At 35.3% G+C, this 16,074-nt stretch overlaps 1 protein-coding gene across 6 annotated transcripts in view; it reads right to left on the bottom strand.

Moving 5' to 3' along the window:
- Nucleotides 1–16,074, bottom strand: part of DDX4 (DEAD-box helicase 4) — a 69,100-nt gene that overhangs the window by 16,917 nt on the left and 36,109 nt on the right. For 4 of the 6 annotated variants that reach the window (XM_079916777.1, XM_079916778.1, XM_079916779.1 and 1 more), the window contains 10 exons: nt 15,489–15,548; nt 10,471–10,527; nt 9,381–9,461; nt 8,272–8,319; nt 6,575–6,622; nt 6,423–6,470; nt 6,055–6,197; nt 5,265–5,417; nt 3,977–4,131; nt 687–816 (listed from right to left, as the gene is read on the bottom strand). In XM_079916777.1, coding sequence (XP_079772903.1) covers nt 687–816; nt 3,977–4,131; nt 5,265–5,417; nt 6,055–6,197; nt 6,423–6,470; nt 6,575–6,622; nt 8,272–8,319; nt 9,381–9,461; nt 10,471–10,527; nt 15,489–15,548 — 923 coding nt within the window. The remainder of the gene's footprint in view (nt 1–686; nt 817–3,976; nt 4,132–5,264; nt 5,418–6,054; nt 6,198–6,422; nt 6,471–6,574; nt 6,623–8,271; nt 8,320–9,380; nt 9,462–10,470; nt 10,528–15,488; nt 15,549–16,074) is intronic. The other 2 variants (XM_079916781.1, XM_079916782.1) reach the window with 2 other exon arrangements.

The raw sequence follows: 16,074 nt of genomic DNA, 5'->3' as shown, positions 1-16,074 counted from the left end.
ATTTCTCTGGATACTCTTAATAAGTATCCTAAGAAAAGTCCCTTTATGCAGAAACAGCATGTTTTGAACAATCCCTTTAGAGAAGGGCCTTAAAAAAGCAAATCAGAGTCATGAAAGTGAACTGAAAATATTGATACAGAGATGTAATACTGTGGTATGTGAATACCAAAAAGAAACACATAGCCCTAAAATCTCTTTCTGAAGACAGAAAATTAATAGTCCTGGATAATAATCACTCCCACACCTAAAACAGAAGACAAAATTCTGATGCCACAAAGGCTTTCTTTCAGGAAAAAAAATTTATTTCATCAAGACATATATGAAACTAGATAAAACCACTTATTACATTTCTCTCCCGGTGTAGTGGGGTATAGGATATAGATTCTGGAATCAGATCCAGATTCTAACCCTAGCTCTATCACTTACTAGAGCTAACTGAGAGGTTTAAAATAAATTACATAATCTCACTAAGCTTGTTTTCCCAAGTATAAAATGGAAAATACTATTTACCTCCTATTTTCATTATTTTAAGATTTATATGAGAATGCATTCAAAGCATCTGATGGGGGCCTAATATATAAATGGTGCTGTAATAAATATATGTATCTTTATACCAATCTCTCTCTTCCCCAAACAAAAAAAATTATTAATCAATACCACAACTTTGTTATCCCTCTAGAGCCTACCTTTTCTTTACGTATGATATCCATCAGTCTCCCAGGAGTAGCACATAATATATTACAGCCTTGTACTATTTGTCGAATGGAATGCCCCAACTGGGTTCCCCCATATATAGCAACAGCTCTTACACAAGTCCTATTAACAATAAAAGTAAATGCCACTTTCTAGTTACTTGAAAATTAGCCATTTGTTTCTAACAAGATGTAAAATGAAATCCATAAAGGAAAAGCTAATACATTCAACATAATTTTAAAAAAATTAAATTCTTCCCAGAAAGAAGCTGAAAAGCTGTGAGAAAAAAATATTTGCAACCTGTCTGATAAAGGGCTCTTCAAAAACAATGATAAACATGACCAACACTCACGCAATAAGCCAAAAACATGAACAAATGGTTCACAGAAAATACAAAGGTTTTTAAACACTTTAAGTTCAACATTACTTTTAAAAGCAAAATAAATGAAGACTAACAACATTTTCCCTCAAGTGTGATAATACCATGTTATCCAGGGCATAGGGAAACTGGCATTCAGGAGGATAAACTGATACAACACCTTTCACAATTTTAATCTCTATTAAAATTTTAAAACATATCTTTTTCCCAATAAATTCACATCTAGGAATTTTCCCTTCAGATGTGTCCCCACACATGGGTAAAGATGACTGTAAAATAATATTCACTACTAACATTATTTTTAGTATCAAAAGATTGAAACCTATCTAATTGTCTAACAATAAAAGACTTAAAATTATAGCCCACCCATACAAAGAAATACTGTGCATTCATAAAAAGGAGTACAGTTCTAGAGTAAACAATAGCTCCAACATACACAACTTTTAAAAAACAGGGTGACAACAAGCTTAGTATGCCACCATTTGTTGAGAGAATTAAAGTGCATACATGTGCACCAGCTATTTCACATAAACTGTTAATAGTGTGTAAACTCTGAAGAGGAGAATTAAAGATAAACATTGATACTTTTCAGTTTTTTGCCACAAAAATGTTCCAACAAATATCCATGTACTAATATTCATTTTGTGCATAATTATCTGAATTTATCATACATATGCTTTCGTTTTTTAAAAAAGAAAACTGTTATCTTTTACGTGATTTAAAAGCCTGAAGTTGGGACGTCCCTGGTAGCGCAGTGGTTAAGAACCTGCCTACCAATGCAGAGGACATGGGTTTGAGCCCTGGTCCAGGAAGATCCCACAGGCCACAGAGCAACTAAGCCCATGCGGCACAACTACTGAGCCTGCGCTCCAGAGCCCACGCACCACAACTACTGGAGCCTGCGCACCTGGAGCCCGTGCTCCGCAAAAAGAGAAGCCACCACGATAAGAAGCCCACACACCACAACAAAGAGTAGCCCCCGCTCGCCACAACTACAGAAAGCCCGCGCACAGCAACGAAGACCCAACACAGCCAAAAATAAAATAAATAAGTAAAAATTTTAAAAAATTTACTGGAAAAGCTTTAAAAAAAAAGTAAAATTAAAAGACTGAAGAGCAACATACTACATGGGGATAAGCAAGAAATAAACACTGATATAAGCAATGTACACCTACTTTTTCCAAAAGATCTGTCAAACTTGACATTAAAGGGATTTTAATAATTTTAATTTTTTCTACTCTCATTTAAATAAACTGATTTATACAAAATAAAAGGTTATGCTTCTATACAGAGAAAACTCTAAAAAATTGTAAAGAAAAACACTAATATCCCAATAGATAAACTGGTAGATAATACATAATTCACAAAAGAAAATGTATAAAGCGTTCAACCTCTCAATAACCAAATAAATGAAAAAAAAATGAAGATACCTGTGGTGGTTTTAAAATATGTACATAAATTCTTCAATACTCCTTCCTTTAAATATAGATCCTAACTCTGCTCCCCTATAGGTGTGTACAAGGCTGGCTTCATAGGTGTACAACCCGTGCAGTCATACAGGGTCCCAAGCTTAGAAGAGCCCTGTGCTTGGTTTAATGTTCTATATTTGCTGCTTAAAATTCATAATTTTTTAACAACGGACCCTGCATTTTCATTTTGCACTAGTTCTAGCAAAATATATAGCCAGTCCTGAGTATGGGATAGACTTACTGACTTGCTTAGTAACTAACAGAATATGGCCAAAGTGACTGCAACTGTTTTATAAAAGTCATAGCAACCTCCTCCTTGCTCTTTCTCATTGACCACTCAATCTAAGGGAAGCCAGTTGTCATTTCCTAAGGACAATCAAGCATCCTTACACAGAGATCCAGTCAAACCTTCAGATGACTGCAATCCTAGCTGACATCTTGTCTGCAACCTCATAAGTGATCCCAAGTCAGAAACACCCAGCTAAACTGTTCCGCAATTCCTAACCCTCAGAAACTGTAAGATAATATTTATTGTTTTTTTGTTTTGTTTTGTTTGTTTGTTTTTACAGTACGCGAGCCTCTCACTGTTGTGGCCTCTCCCGATGCGGAGCACAGGCTCTGGACGCGCAGGCTCAGCGGCCATGGCTCACGGGCCCAGCCGCTCTGCGGCATGTGGGATCTTCCCAGACCAGGGCACGAACCCGTGTCCCCTGCATTGGCAGACTCTCAACCACTGCGCCACCAGGGAAGCCCGATAATATTTATTGTTTTGAGCAACTATGTTTTAAGGTAAGCAGCAACAAATAACTAATACCAAATACTGGCAAAGTGTGTAGTGAAATTGGCATTCTCATATACTGCTGGTAGAAGGCAAGCTTTAAAATAAGTCCATATTCTTTAACATTAAATTTATAAAAATCTCTAAGAAAATACTTAAAACATAAAAGTAGAAAAAATTTATATAGCAAGCTGTTCATTACAGCAAGAATTATTTTTATTTATAGTAGCTCCAAATTAGAAACAACCTAAATCCCCCAAAATAGAGAAATAAAATACATACACATGGGCAATCTTAAAGTCATTAAAAATTAGGTCTGGTTGTTAAATAAGCAGTTATCCATTTTATTAAGTTACGTGTAAAGAACAGAAAATTATTAGGAACACCCTAAGTTCATTTTTTAAACATACATTTAAAAACTACCAGAAGACACACCAATATGTTCACTATTGTCTTATCTATTTCTATTATCATCTAATTTTTAATAAGAATGTTTCTTTTTAAAATAAAGAGATTCCATAAACAAGATTATGAAAAAGGAAACTTCAATCAATTACATGAGTGCATTCTTATTCATGCACTGTGTTCTTCCCAAAATAAGTAAGAAAATTCTCTAAAGAAAAACTTGTTTGTGAGTGGCATTCTAGATGTACTTACCCAAAAGAAAATTTTCTGGCTTCCAAATAGATCTGACTGATCAATTCTCGGGTTGGTGCGACAATAATACACTCTGGTTCCTGCAGCTCTTTAAAACGACTGGCAGTTACTCCATCACGCATCATATGAGCCAAAATTGGCAAGAGAAAAGCTGCCTAGAAGTTAAATTCCATAAATTACAAATGTATAGTGCATCATCCTTCTCCCTATGGCAACCTATTCCTCATGTCTTCATATCCTTTAGCTTCTTCTTTCATCTTTTTGGTAAATTTAAGATGAGAAAGGAAAACTATTTTTATTTCCACGAGTTTTTAACATTTAGGTCTTCATGCTCATATTATACAATATAAAATGTCTGATAGTTAATCTACCCTATGAAAATATCTTTTGTTCTTTTTTTAAAAAGCACAGCCATAGATTCTAAATAAACTTATTTTTAGAGGTTAATGCAGCATGCAGCATTCATTCTAAATGACTCCTTTTGGGGTAGGAATAAAATTATCAGAATGCATGACAAAAGTGGTCCACAAGCAGAGCAAAACTTGGGGAATCATTCATTTGGATTACTAAACATATCACCCTTATTAAAGTTACATGTGGCAAGAAACTTTGTGCTATAGTTTTCTCATTAAACAAATAAGACACTAAAATCTACCTTCAAAACCACATTTAAGTCACACAACAGCTGCTGTATTATACAACTCACTTATTTTCCCTTCAACTCTACTATGGAAGTTTTTTAAGACTAATACAGTATGAACCAAGAGTCTATCATCCTGGAAATGACAGTCTTTAATACTCATCTCATGGAACCCTATTTAATAGACAAACCCCACAGTTTAGTCCTAAGACCAACCTGGTCCCATCAGAGTTCTTTTAGAATTAGCATAACCGGAGGTCACTTCATACTAAGGAACAGGTATAATACCTACAGCTATTTCTCATTCTCTTGACTCCAAAACTGTATCAGCTGTATTACATAAATTATTTTTTACCTTTCTCTGTGGCTTATAAACTTTGGTGCTTTGACCCTCAATCATTTTGTTTTAGATACTATGTTGCACAGAAAAAGCTGACCACACTTAGAGATTAAAAATCTATGAAGTACTCTGGAAATAGTTCAAAATTCTTTCTTCAGAAGCACACAAACCTCAATAAAACCAGAAATCAGAAGCAAACACACATGAATATTTATGACAGTTCACTGAAATCTTCACTTGGGAAGAACCAAAGTTCAAAAAGTAGCAGTTTGAATATGGGGCAGAATACATGCAGGGAAGTGACTTACAGTCTTTCCAGACCCTGTCTGAGCACAAGCCATCAAATCTCTTCCTCCTAGTATAATAGGAATACTGTATTTTTGCACAGGAGTAAGCTTAGTATAACCAGCTTTAGCAATGTTGCTATTCAGTGTCTGACAAAGATTAGCTTCTTCAAAAGTCTAAAAAAAAGCAGGTGGCAGTGATTAAATTCCATATATCATATACAGGTCATTCCATAAACATATTCTATTTGAATTAGTTTCAAGTTGTTAATTCCACTTTATATACTATGTTAACTTTACAAATATGCCCCCACTCAAAAGTAGTATCGAGAACCTGTATGTTATTACTTGATAGAATTAAGGAATATTCCGTATAGACAGTGGTTCTAGAAACTCTTTTCTGTCCCCTTAAAACCTGTGAGATACAAATAACTCTAATCAGTAAAAATGGTTCATTACCAACAAGGGACTCTGGGCTCCCCCACTCCTTAGAAAACCACTCCCCTAAGACACACTTTCTCACACACTTAGGAAGCAGAAATCTTGATCTCTAGGAAAAGTATCCTTTTTAGTGAATTTAAATAAAGTTCTCATCCTGGTTTTGGGAGGTGGGGAGGAAATATAGTACCCTCCCTTTCAACATAGCAATTAATTCTAATGTAGATGGTAGTCATGGTTCTAAATTTCCAACCTAAGACATTAGAGAATAAGATGAAATTTTTGTATTCTTTAATACCAACTTAAAGAAATGTACTAAATTTTTAAAAACCGAAGTTTGCTACACAGTCATTATAGAAACAATTATTACACTGACCAGAATTGCTGGTGGTACATCATGTCCAGATACTTCTACAAGAATAGCATCATATTTGTCAAAGTTTATGCCTGTCTGATAATGTGCAAAGATGGAGTTCTCATCCTCAGGTGGAGGAGGTGGTATGTAGGTCACTTTTGGTCCTTAGAATTTAAAAAGAAAATTTACATTACAAGGACTAGAATAAAAATAAGAGGGAAAACATACAAAAACTGACAAACTCAAATTTTAAATACTGTAGTAATTCCCAATGTTTACCATTAAAGTTTTCACTTCAAATTTTAAAAAGTTACCTCTGTTTTTAAATATTCTGTATTTGTATTAAAATGCAATATACACTCATGTGGATCACACAAAAATTAATATACCTTGAGTGTCACCACTTTCTCCTCCTTTAGCTTCTGACTTCCAAGAATCTTAAAAGGAATCAAATCGAAAAACAGATAAATGTTCTTAAAAATCGAAGGGTAAAAGAATGCTCACTATAAAAATCAAATACCTTATCTAAAGTAAAACTTACTCTTTCCAGAGCCTGTAATTACTTCTTCATTTAAACCTTTGTAACCACCTATTAAAGAAATCCACAAGATACAGTCAAGATACAAGATTATGCACATCTTTCTTTTCATTGCTTATCTTCAAAGAGAAAAAGTTCTGAAAATGCATAAAGTCCCTTCGTACAAATAATACTTGACACAATTAAGATAAATAGAACCCTGAACATTTTGTTTCCTTAGCATTCAACATGCTGATTTTATGATTACACTGTTATAACATATTAGTATTCTTTCATTTAAACTGTTATGTCTCTTTCTTAATCCCTATATTCCTCAGCAAAAGAATGTATTTTCTAAAAGGAACTAAAAATCCATCTTTGTTGGGATGTCCCCACTACAACCCATAGGTTCTATGATTTGCTAGGACTCAGAATATAGTCATAACCATGGCTGTGACTTATTACATAGAAAGGATAGGGAGCAAAATCAGCAAAGGAAAAAGGTGTACAGGGAAAAGTCCAGAGAAAACCAGGCAACCAAGCTTTCAAGAGTCTCTTCCACTGGTATCACACAGGACAAGTTGTGACAACATGTTGGAAATGCTGTCTACCAGAGAAGCCCATTAGAGGTTCAATATCCAGGGTTCTTATGAGGTGCTGATAATGCAGGAACCTTCTGCCTGGCATGTACCAAACTTCCAGACTCCCAGAAGAAAAGCAGGTATTCAGCATAAACCACACAGTTGTACAAACTGTTTAGGCACAGTGAGCCACTCACACCAGTTAAGAGTGGTGAGAACCCTAAATTCAAGTTCTCAGAAGCCAGGTCTTTCAAAGAACAGCAGTCAGGTCTGCCGTGTTGACTCCTTTCTATACACTATCTTTCTGATCTTTAGACAAGAAGTCATCTATTGTGCCACTTTCAGGTACTATCACAAAAAAAGAACAAGGACTGCATTAGATTTGAAAGGCTAACTAGATATAGCATCTTTACATGTGAGCTAATTTTCTTGTCCTGTATGTCCATAGGTCTTGAAATCCTTTTTCAAACAACATCTGAGCATTTGTAGAAGATACGGTTTAGCCATTAATAATCTTTTTCTATAGTGAAGAATCCAAGAATCCAAAGGAAGGAAGTGGGGACTAATAATGATCACTAAGAATTTTTCAGAGACATCAAACAAGCTTTATGGTTTTACTAGTCTGGAAAACATTTCAACTTTTATATGACATTTAAATATTTTTAACTCTGAAAAATTTTTTCATAGTATAAAATCATCTATACTGAACTTTCTTTATCCCCTATGCCAAGCCAAATAACTATCTCATAAGAAAAAACATTATTTTAGTAAGAATTTATACATATAGATTACATCTCAATCTTTAACATCTGCATGGTATCTCCCATTTTATGGTTATATCATTTATTAAACAGACTGATGAGTTTTTAGGTGGTTTTCAGTTTTTACTTATTATAAATGAAGCTGCAGTGAACACACTTTTACATGTACTGAGCAAATACACCTACAGTATGTAATTCCTATAACAGAATTGTTGGATTAAAGAGTAGTAGTAAACAACTCCCCAAAACTGGCTGTGCAAATGCATACTGCATACTCCACAAAGTGTATAAAAGCAGCAACAGTTACCTTTAACTTCAAAAATTAAGCTTCGATTACAGTAATTTTAACCACTTACAGGTAAACCAGATAAGAACTCACCTCGTCCACTTCCACTACCACTTCTGCTTTGATAAGTGTCACCCTTACCTGTAAGGCATTGTTTTACAGAAGATTTAGAGAAATCACAGCTCCTCCTCAAGCACATAAACCATATAGCTATTTCTTTTCAAATACTGAGTAATTACTCAGGATTCTAGTCCCTTAATCCACCCATCTCTTAATTCTATACTTAAACCTTTTTCTCATTTGAACATTTTGTTTAAAGACTTCATTTTTTTTAGGGCAGTTTTAGGTTCACAGAAAAATTAAGCAGAAAGTACAGAGATGTCCCATATACCTCCTATCCCCACACCTGCATGGCCTCCCCCCATTATCAACATCCTCCACCAAAGAGGTAATTTGTTACAATTGATGAACCTACACTGACACATCATAATCACCCAAAGTCCATCATTTACATTACAGTTCACTCCTGGTATTATACATTCTTTATGTTTGGACAAATGTATAATGGCATGTCTCCACCATTACAGTATCATACAAAGTAACTTCACTGCCCTAAAAATCCTCAGTGCTCTGCCTATTCATCCCTTCCCCCAACCCCTAGCAACCACCTATTTTTTTCACCCTTCTTCTTATAGTTTTGCCTTTTCCTGAATTTCATATAGCTGGAATCATACAGTATGTAGCCTTTTCAGATTGGCTTCTTTCACTCAGGAATACATATTTAAGGTTCCTCTATGTCTTTTCATACCTTAATAGCTCATTTCTTTTTAGTACCACAGTTTATTTATCCACATTTCAACATTTTTCGTCAATAATTATGTTCCTTTTTTTCACTTTCTCCTCAAATCCCCTAACTCAGAATCCTTTCTTTGAAATCAAAGCAAACTTCATTTTCCTTCCTCCAATTAAAAGTATAATTTATCACTCAAATTAACTGGTAGATAAGAAAGAAGAAATAATTCACAGAGCACAAACTTTGTAAGGGAGGCAAAACTGTCCATGTATTTTTGCCTACAAATTTAAAAAGCAGAGAAAATCATGAGCCAATCTAGTACACTTAAACATATATATTAGGTTTATTAATCCTAGAGATAAAAGCAAATGTGAATGATTAATATTCAGTAATAAATTCTATTTCTCACCTACACCAGTTAATGCTGATCTTCTAGAGCCAAAAATGCCACCAGTGCACTGGGTCCCCTCATCTTGTTCATATTTGCTATCTAGATTTACAGATAATAAATTTAGATTATGTTACTTTTAAGAAGCTTTTAAATCATGCAGCAAAGAAAAAAAATCAACTTATGGTGCCATAAGTTAAAAAGATGAAGAATAAAATAATCTAAATTTAACAGGAATTACAGTATTTTTCTAGGAAGCACACAAAAGAATTTCTCCACAAATTATTTCCTTCAATTACAAATTACTTCCTTAAAATTTTTATTTTATTAAAATTATTTTATAAAAGTAGTTAGGGTCAATACTACACCAAAATATGATATAAGCAAAAGTTAAATTACCTCTGAAAAACAGCATGGTTACTGCCCCCAGAAATTTCACATTACATAATCTCACTGCTTATTCTCCGGAAAAGCACCCCTTGCACTCACAGTTCCCAAATCAAACTTTATCAGTCCTGAACAGCAACCCTCCAGATCCCTTCACTTTTTTTAAAGTGACAATTCACTAATCCACTATACATCTATTAAATCATTATTACAATTTATGTTTTTAGCTTCCACTATTCTGTCCTCCTCTGTTAAGTGACAAATGCATTCCAACAGTGACTTCAGAAAACAATACCTTAGCACCAAGGAATGATGACTGGTAGAATTTAGGTAGAAAGCCACATTGGTATAAAAGAGGTATAATGGGACACAGAGCCATAGAGAAGGCCACCTATTTGTAAGGTCAGCCATCTTTATCAAAGCTCTAAAATGCTTCACAGTATGTAATATTAAAGAAATGAGTCACACACACTGCTAAAAAGATTCATATATTCCCACTTAACTGTAAGGAATTACATGTGTCTAAAAAATAATATTTTATACAATATAAGTGATTATGTACCAACCACTATGCTTAACTATTCTCATATAATCATCATAACAACCTTATATGATAAGTATTATTTTTTATCATTTCTTTCGTAATAAATGAACACACTATTTGCAATCCACCACTAACTTGGACTTCCTAGAACAAACCCTCCACAGCAACCTCAGAAACTACCTCTTCCACCTCTTCTGGATGACCCTGAAGCTTCTGAATCATTTCCATCTTGACAGCCTATAATATTAAAACATACACGCAAAAACAACACAAAACAACAAGAAAGAAATACTGGGGACATGGTGGCCAAGTTAATTCAAGTCTTGCATAATTCAATGACTTTAATATTTTAAGCCATTAACAGATAGTTACTAAAAAGAAACGCTGTATGTGACCTATAAATGTTCAACTTCATTAGTATAAATAGATATACTACAGTATTTTAAAAACCTGCTACTTGCTTTGGGAGTAAAAACTAAAAATGACTAAAAGGAAAAAATGACAGTTGTAAAACACTAAAAGTTGCCACAACTGCACCATTAACAGGGTATTTCCACAATCCATGGGAAGAAAAAGTACTTACCATAAGTTTAGTGAGGTTACTGAACCTTCAATATACAAAAGTTAATTGTATTTCTATACACCAGCAAACAAAATGAAAATTATTAAATGGTATGTATCACTGATATCAATGAAAATGGCAAAGTAAGGGACTCCAAATGCTGCTACTCCAAAGAAGAAAAAAAATTGAAAAAACTGTTAGAATTAACATTTTCCAAACTGAAAATTCAACAAGGACTTGCATCAACCCAAGGAACATTTCTTTTTTTTAAAAAAAGGCAGATTCTTGGTAAGAGCAGTGATTTTGACCACAAGGCTATGAGACTAGATATCAATTACAGGAAAAGATGTGTAAAAAATACAAACACATGGAGGCTAAACAATACACTACTTAATAACGAAGTGATCACAGAAGAAATCAAAAAACACCTAGAAACAAATGACAATGGAGACACGACGACCCAAAACCTATGGGAGGCAGCAAAAGCAGTTCTAAGAGGGAAGTTTATAGCAATACAATCCTACCTTAAGAAACAGGAAGCATCTCGAATAAACAACCTAACCTTGCACCTAAAGCAATTAGAGAAAGAAGAACAAAAAAAACCCAAAGTTAGCAAAAGGAAAGAAATTATAAAGATCAGATCAGAAATAAATGAAAAAGATATGAAGGAAACGAGAGCAAAGATCAATAAAACTAAAAGCTGGTTCTTTGAGAAGATAAACAAAATTGATAAAACATTATCCAGACTCATCAAGAAAAAAAGGGTGAAGACTCAAATCAATAGAATTACAAATGAAAAAGAAGTAACAACTGACACTGCAGAAATACAAAGGGTCATGAGAGATTACTACAAGCAACTGTATGCCAATAAAATGGACAACCTGGAAGAAATGGACAAAATCTTGGAAATGCACAATCTACCGAGACTGAACCAGGAAGTAACAGAAAATATGAACAGACCAATCACAAGCACTGAAATTAAAACTGTGATTAAAAATCTTCCAGCAGGGCTCCCCTGGTGTCGAAGTGGGTGAGAGTCCACCTGCCGATGCAGGGGACACGGGTTCGTGCCCTGGTCCGGGAAGATCCCACATGCCGCGGAGCGGCTGGTACCCATGAGCCATGGCCGCTGGGCCTGCGTGTCTGGAACCTGTGCTCCGCAACAGGAGAGGCCACAACAGTGAAAGGCCCACGTACAGCAAAAAAAGAAAAAAAAAAATCTTCCAGCAAACAAAAGCCCAAGACCAGATGGCTTCACAGGTGAGTTCTATCAAACATTTAGAGAAGACCTAACACCTATCCTTCTTAAACTTTCCAAAATATAGCAGAGGGAGGAATACTCCCAAACTCATTCTACAAGGCCACCATCACCCTGATACCAAAACCAGACAAAGATGTAACAAAGAAAGAAAACTACAGGCCAATATAACTGATGAACATAGATGCAAAAATCCTCAACAAAATACTAGCAAAAAGAATCCAACAGCACATTAAAAGGATCATGCACCATGATCAAGTGGGGTTTATTCCAGGAATGCAAGGATTCTTCAATATACTCAAATCAATCAACGTGATACACCATATTAACAAACTGAAGGAGAAAAACCATAGGATCCTCTCAATAGATGCAGAGAAAGCTTTCGACAAAATTCAACACCCATTTGTGATAAAAACCCTCCAGAAAGTAGGCATAGAGGGAACTTTCCTCAACATGATAAAGGCCATATACGAGAAACCCACAGCCAACATCATTCTCAGTGGTGAAAAACTGAAACCATTTCCACTAAGATCAGGAACAAGAAAAGGTTGCCCACTCTCACCACTATTACTCAACATCGTTTTGGAAGTTTTAGCCACAGAAATCAGAGAAGAAAAGGAAATAAAAGGAATCCAAATCAGAAAAGAAGAAGTAAAGCTGTCACTGTTTGCAGATGACATGATACTACACGTAGAGAATCCTAAAGATGCTACCAGACAACTACTAGAGCTAATCAATGAATTTGGTAAAGTAGCAGGATACAAAATTAATGCACAGAAATCTCTGGCATTCCTATACACTAATGATGAAAAATCTGAAAATGAAGTTAAGAAAACACTCCCATTTACCATTGCAACAAAAAGAATAAAATATCTAGGAATAAACCTACCTAAGGAGACAAAAGACCTGTATGCAGAAAATTATAAGACACGGATGAAAGAAATTGAAGATGATACAAATAGATGGAGAGATATACCATGTTCTTGGATGGGAAGAATCAACATTGTGAAAATGACTCTACTACCCAAAGCAATCTACAGATTCAATGCAATCCCTATCAAACTACCACTGGCATTTTTCACAGAACTAGAACAAAAAATTTCACAATTTGTATGGAAACACAAAAGACCCCGAAGAGCCAAAGCAATCTTGAGAACGAAAAATGGAGCTGGAGGAATCAGGCTCCCTGACTTCAGACTATACTACAAAGCTACAGTAATCAAGACAGTACAATACTGGCACAAAAACAGAAATATAGATCAATGGAACAGGATAGAAAGCCCAGAGATAAACCCACGTACATATGGTCACCTTATCTTTGATAAAGGAGGCAAGAATACACAGTGGATAAGACAGCCTCTTCAGTAAGTGGTGCTGGGAAAACTGGACAGCTACATGTAAAAGAATGAAATTAGAACACTTTAACACCATACACAAAAATAAACTCAAAATGGATTAAAGACCTAAATTAAGGCCAGGCACTATCAAACTGTTAGAGGAAAACATAGGCAGAACACTCTATGACATAAATCACAGCAAGATCCTTTTTGACCCACCTCCTACAGTGGAAATAAAAACAAAAATAAACAAATGGGACCTAATGAAACTTGAAAGCTTTTGCACAGCAAAGGAAACCATAAAGAAGACCAAAAGACAACCCTCAGAATGGGAGAAAATATTTGCAAATGAAGCAACTGACAAAGGATTAATCTTCAAGATTTACAAGCAGCTCATGCAGCTCAATAACAAGAAAACAAACCCAATCCAAAAATGGGCAGAAGACCTAAATAGACATTTCTCCAAAGAAGATATACAGATTGCTAACAAACACATGAAAGAATGCTCAACATCATTAATCATTAGAGAAATGCAAATCAAAACTACAATGAGATATCATCTCACACCGGTCAGAATGGCCATCATCAAAAAATCTACAAACAATGAATGCAGGAGAGGGTGTGGAGAAAAGGGAACCCTCTTGCACTGTTGGTGGGAATGTAAATTGATACAGCCACTATGGAGAACAGTATGGAGGTTCCTTAAAAAACTAAAAATAGAACTACCATACAACCCGGCAATCCCACTACCGGGCATATACCCTGAGAAAACGGTAATTCAAAAAGAGTCATGTACCAAAATGTTCACTGCAGCTCTATTTACAATAGCCAGGACATGGAAGCAACCTAAGTGTCCATCATTGGATGAATGGATAAAGAAGATGTGGCACAGGGCTTCCCTGATGGCACAGTGGTTGAGAGTCCGCCTGCCGATACAGGGGACACGGGTTCGTGCCCCGGTCCAGGAAGATCCCACATGCCGCGAGCAGCTGGGCCCATGAGCCATGGCCGCTGAGCCTGCGGGTCCGGAGCCTGTGCTCCGCAACGGGAGAGGCCACAACAGTGAGAGGCCTGCGTACCGCAAAAAAAAAAAAAAAAGAAAAAATAAACAAAAAAATAAGATGTGGCACACATATACAATGGAATATTACTCAGCCATAAAAAGAAACAAAATTGAGATATTTGTAGTGACGTGGATGGACCTAGAGTCTGTCATACAGAGTGAAGTAAGTCAGAAAGAGAAAAACAAATACCGTATGCTAACACATATATATGGAATCTAAGAAAAAATAAAAAGGTCATGAAGAAACTAGGGGTAAGACGGGAAGAAAGACACAGACCTACTAGAGAATGGACTTGAGGATATGGGAAGGGGGAAGGGGAAGCTGTGACAAAGTGAGAGAGTGGCATGGACATATATACACTACCAAACGTAAAATAGATAGCTAGTGGGAAGCAGCCGTATAGCACAGGGAGATCAGCTCGGTGCTTTGTGACCACCTAGAGGGGTGCAATAGGGATGGTGGGAGGGAGGGAGATCTAAGAGGGAAGAGATATGGGAACATATGTATATGTATATGTATAACTGATTCACTTTGTATAAAACAGAAACTAACACACCACTGTAAAGCAATTATACTCCAATAAAGATGTTAAAAAAAAAAAAGGCTGATTCTTGGTAAGAGCAGTGATTTTGTGGCATATTTTAACTTACCACAGTCCCATTCCCTGGCAATTCCACTTCTAGACATATACCCCAAAAATGCAAAAACAGCGACTCAAACAGATAACTGTATATTAATGTTCACATAAGCATTACTCAAAACAGCCAAAAGTAGTAAGAAACCCAAGTGTACATCAACAGATGAATGGATTTTAAAAAGTACAGGAGAGGCCACAACAGTGAGAGGCCCGCATACCGCAAAAACAAAAAAAAAGTACACATACAATGGAATAGTAGTATTCAGCCATAAAAAGGAATGTAGTTTTCAGTTTCGTATCTCTGTCTTAAGTACAAATTGTTCCAAAACATGGTCCTTACCGCCTCTCTTGGAAAACCCTCTGTTCCGTGTTTGATTATCTTCACGGTCATTATTAGACTCTTGAATAAAAATTTAACATGTGAATAGCATCTAAATAATTACTTTAGTATTTACATTAATGTAGCATCTAAAGAATAGCACTGTCACAAGAGAAATTAGTAAGAAAAAATAAAAATCTTTATAAGTTAAAATATGAACATTTTAATTTTTAAAATAATTGTAACCACAGAAATACAAAGACATTATTCAGTCAATTCCCTATAGAAATCACCTAATATATCTAAATATTAAATGTTAAGCGTATAATTTGTCAAATTCTGAGCACAGCCAAAAAATAAGAATTTCATAAATATCAGTTTAAGTAGAAACAGTTTCAGAAATATCTAACCATTAAGTAGTGGGGATCTCAGAAATGCATGACTGTTCTTCTTATAACGTCATCATTTCTGTAACTTGCCTTTCTTAATAAATCTGAGATGTCAGTGTTTTTTTAATATATGCAAACTTTCTCCCATTCATCTTAATGGAGAAATTGGGGGATATCCTGGTTTTCTGTTTTTAGTGACATTATCAAGTAACATTACC

Source organism: Stenella coeruleoalba (assembly GCF_951394435.1).
Source record: "Stenella coeruleoalba genome assembly, chromosome: 3".
Taxonomy (NCBI): Eukaryota; Metazoa; Chordata; class Mammalia; order Artiodactyla; family Delphinidae; genus Stenella; species Stenella coeruleoalba.
This window is presented reverse-complemented; position numbering and strand designations above follow the sequence as displayed.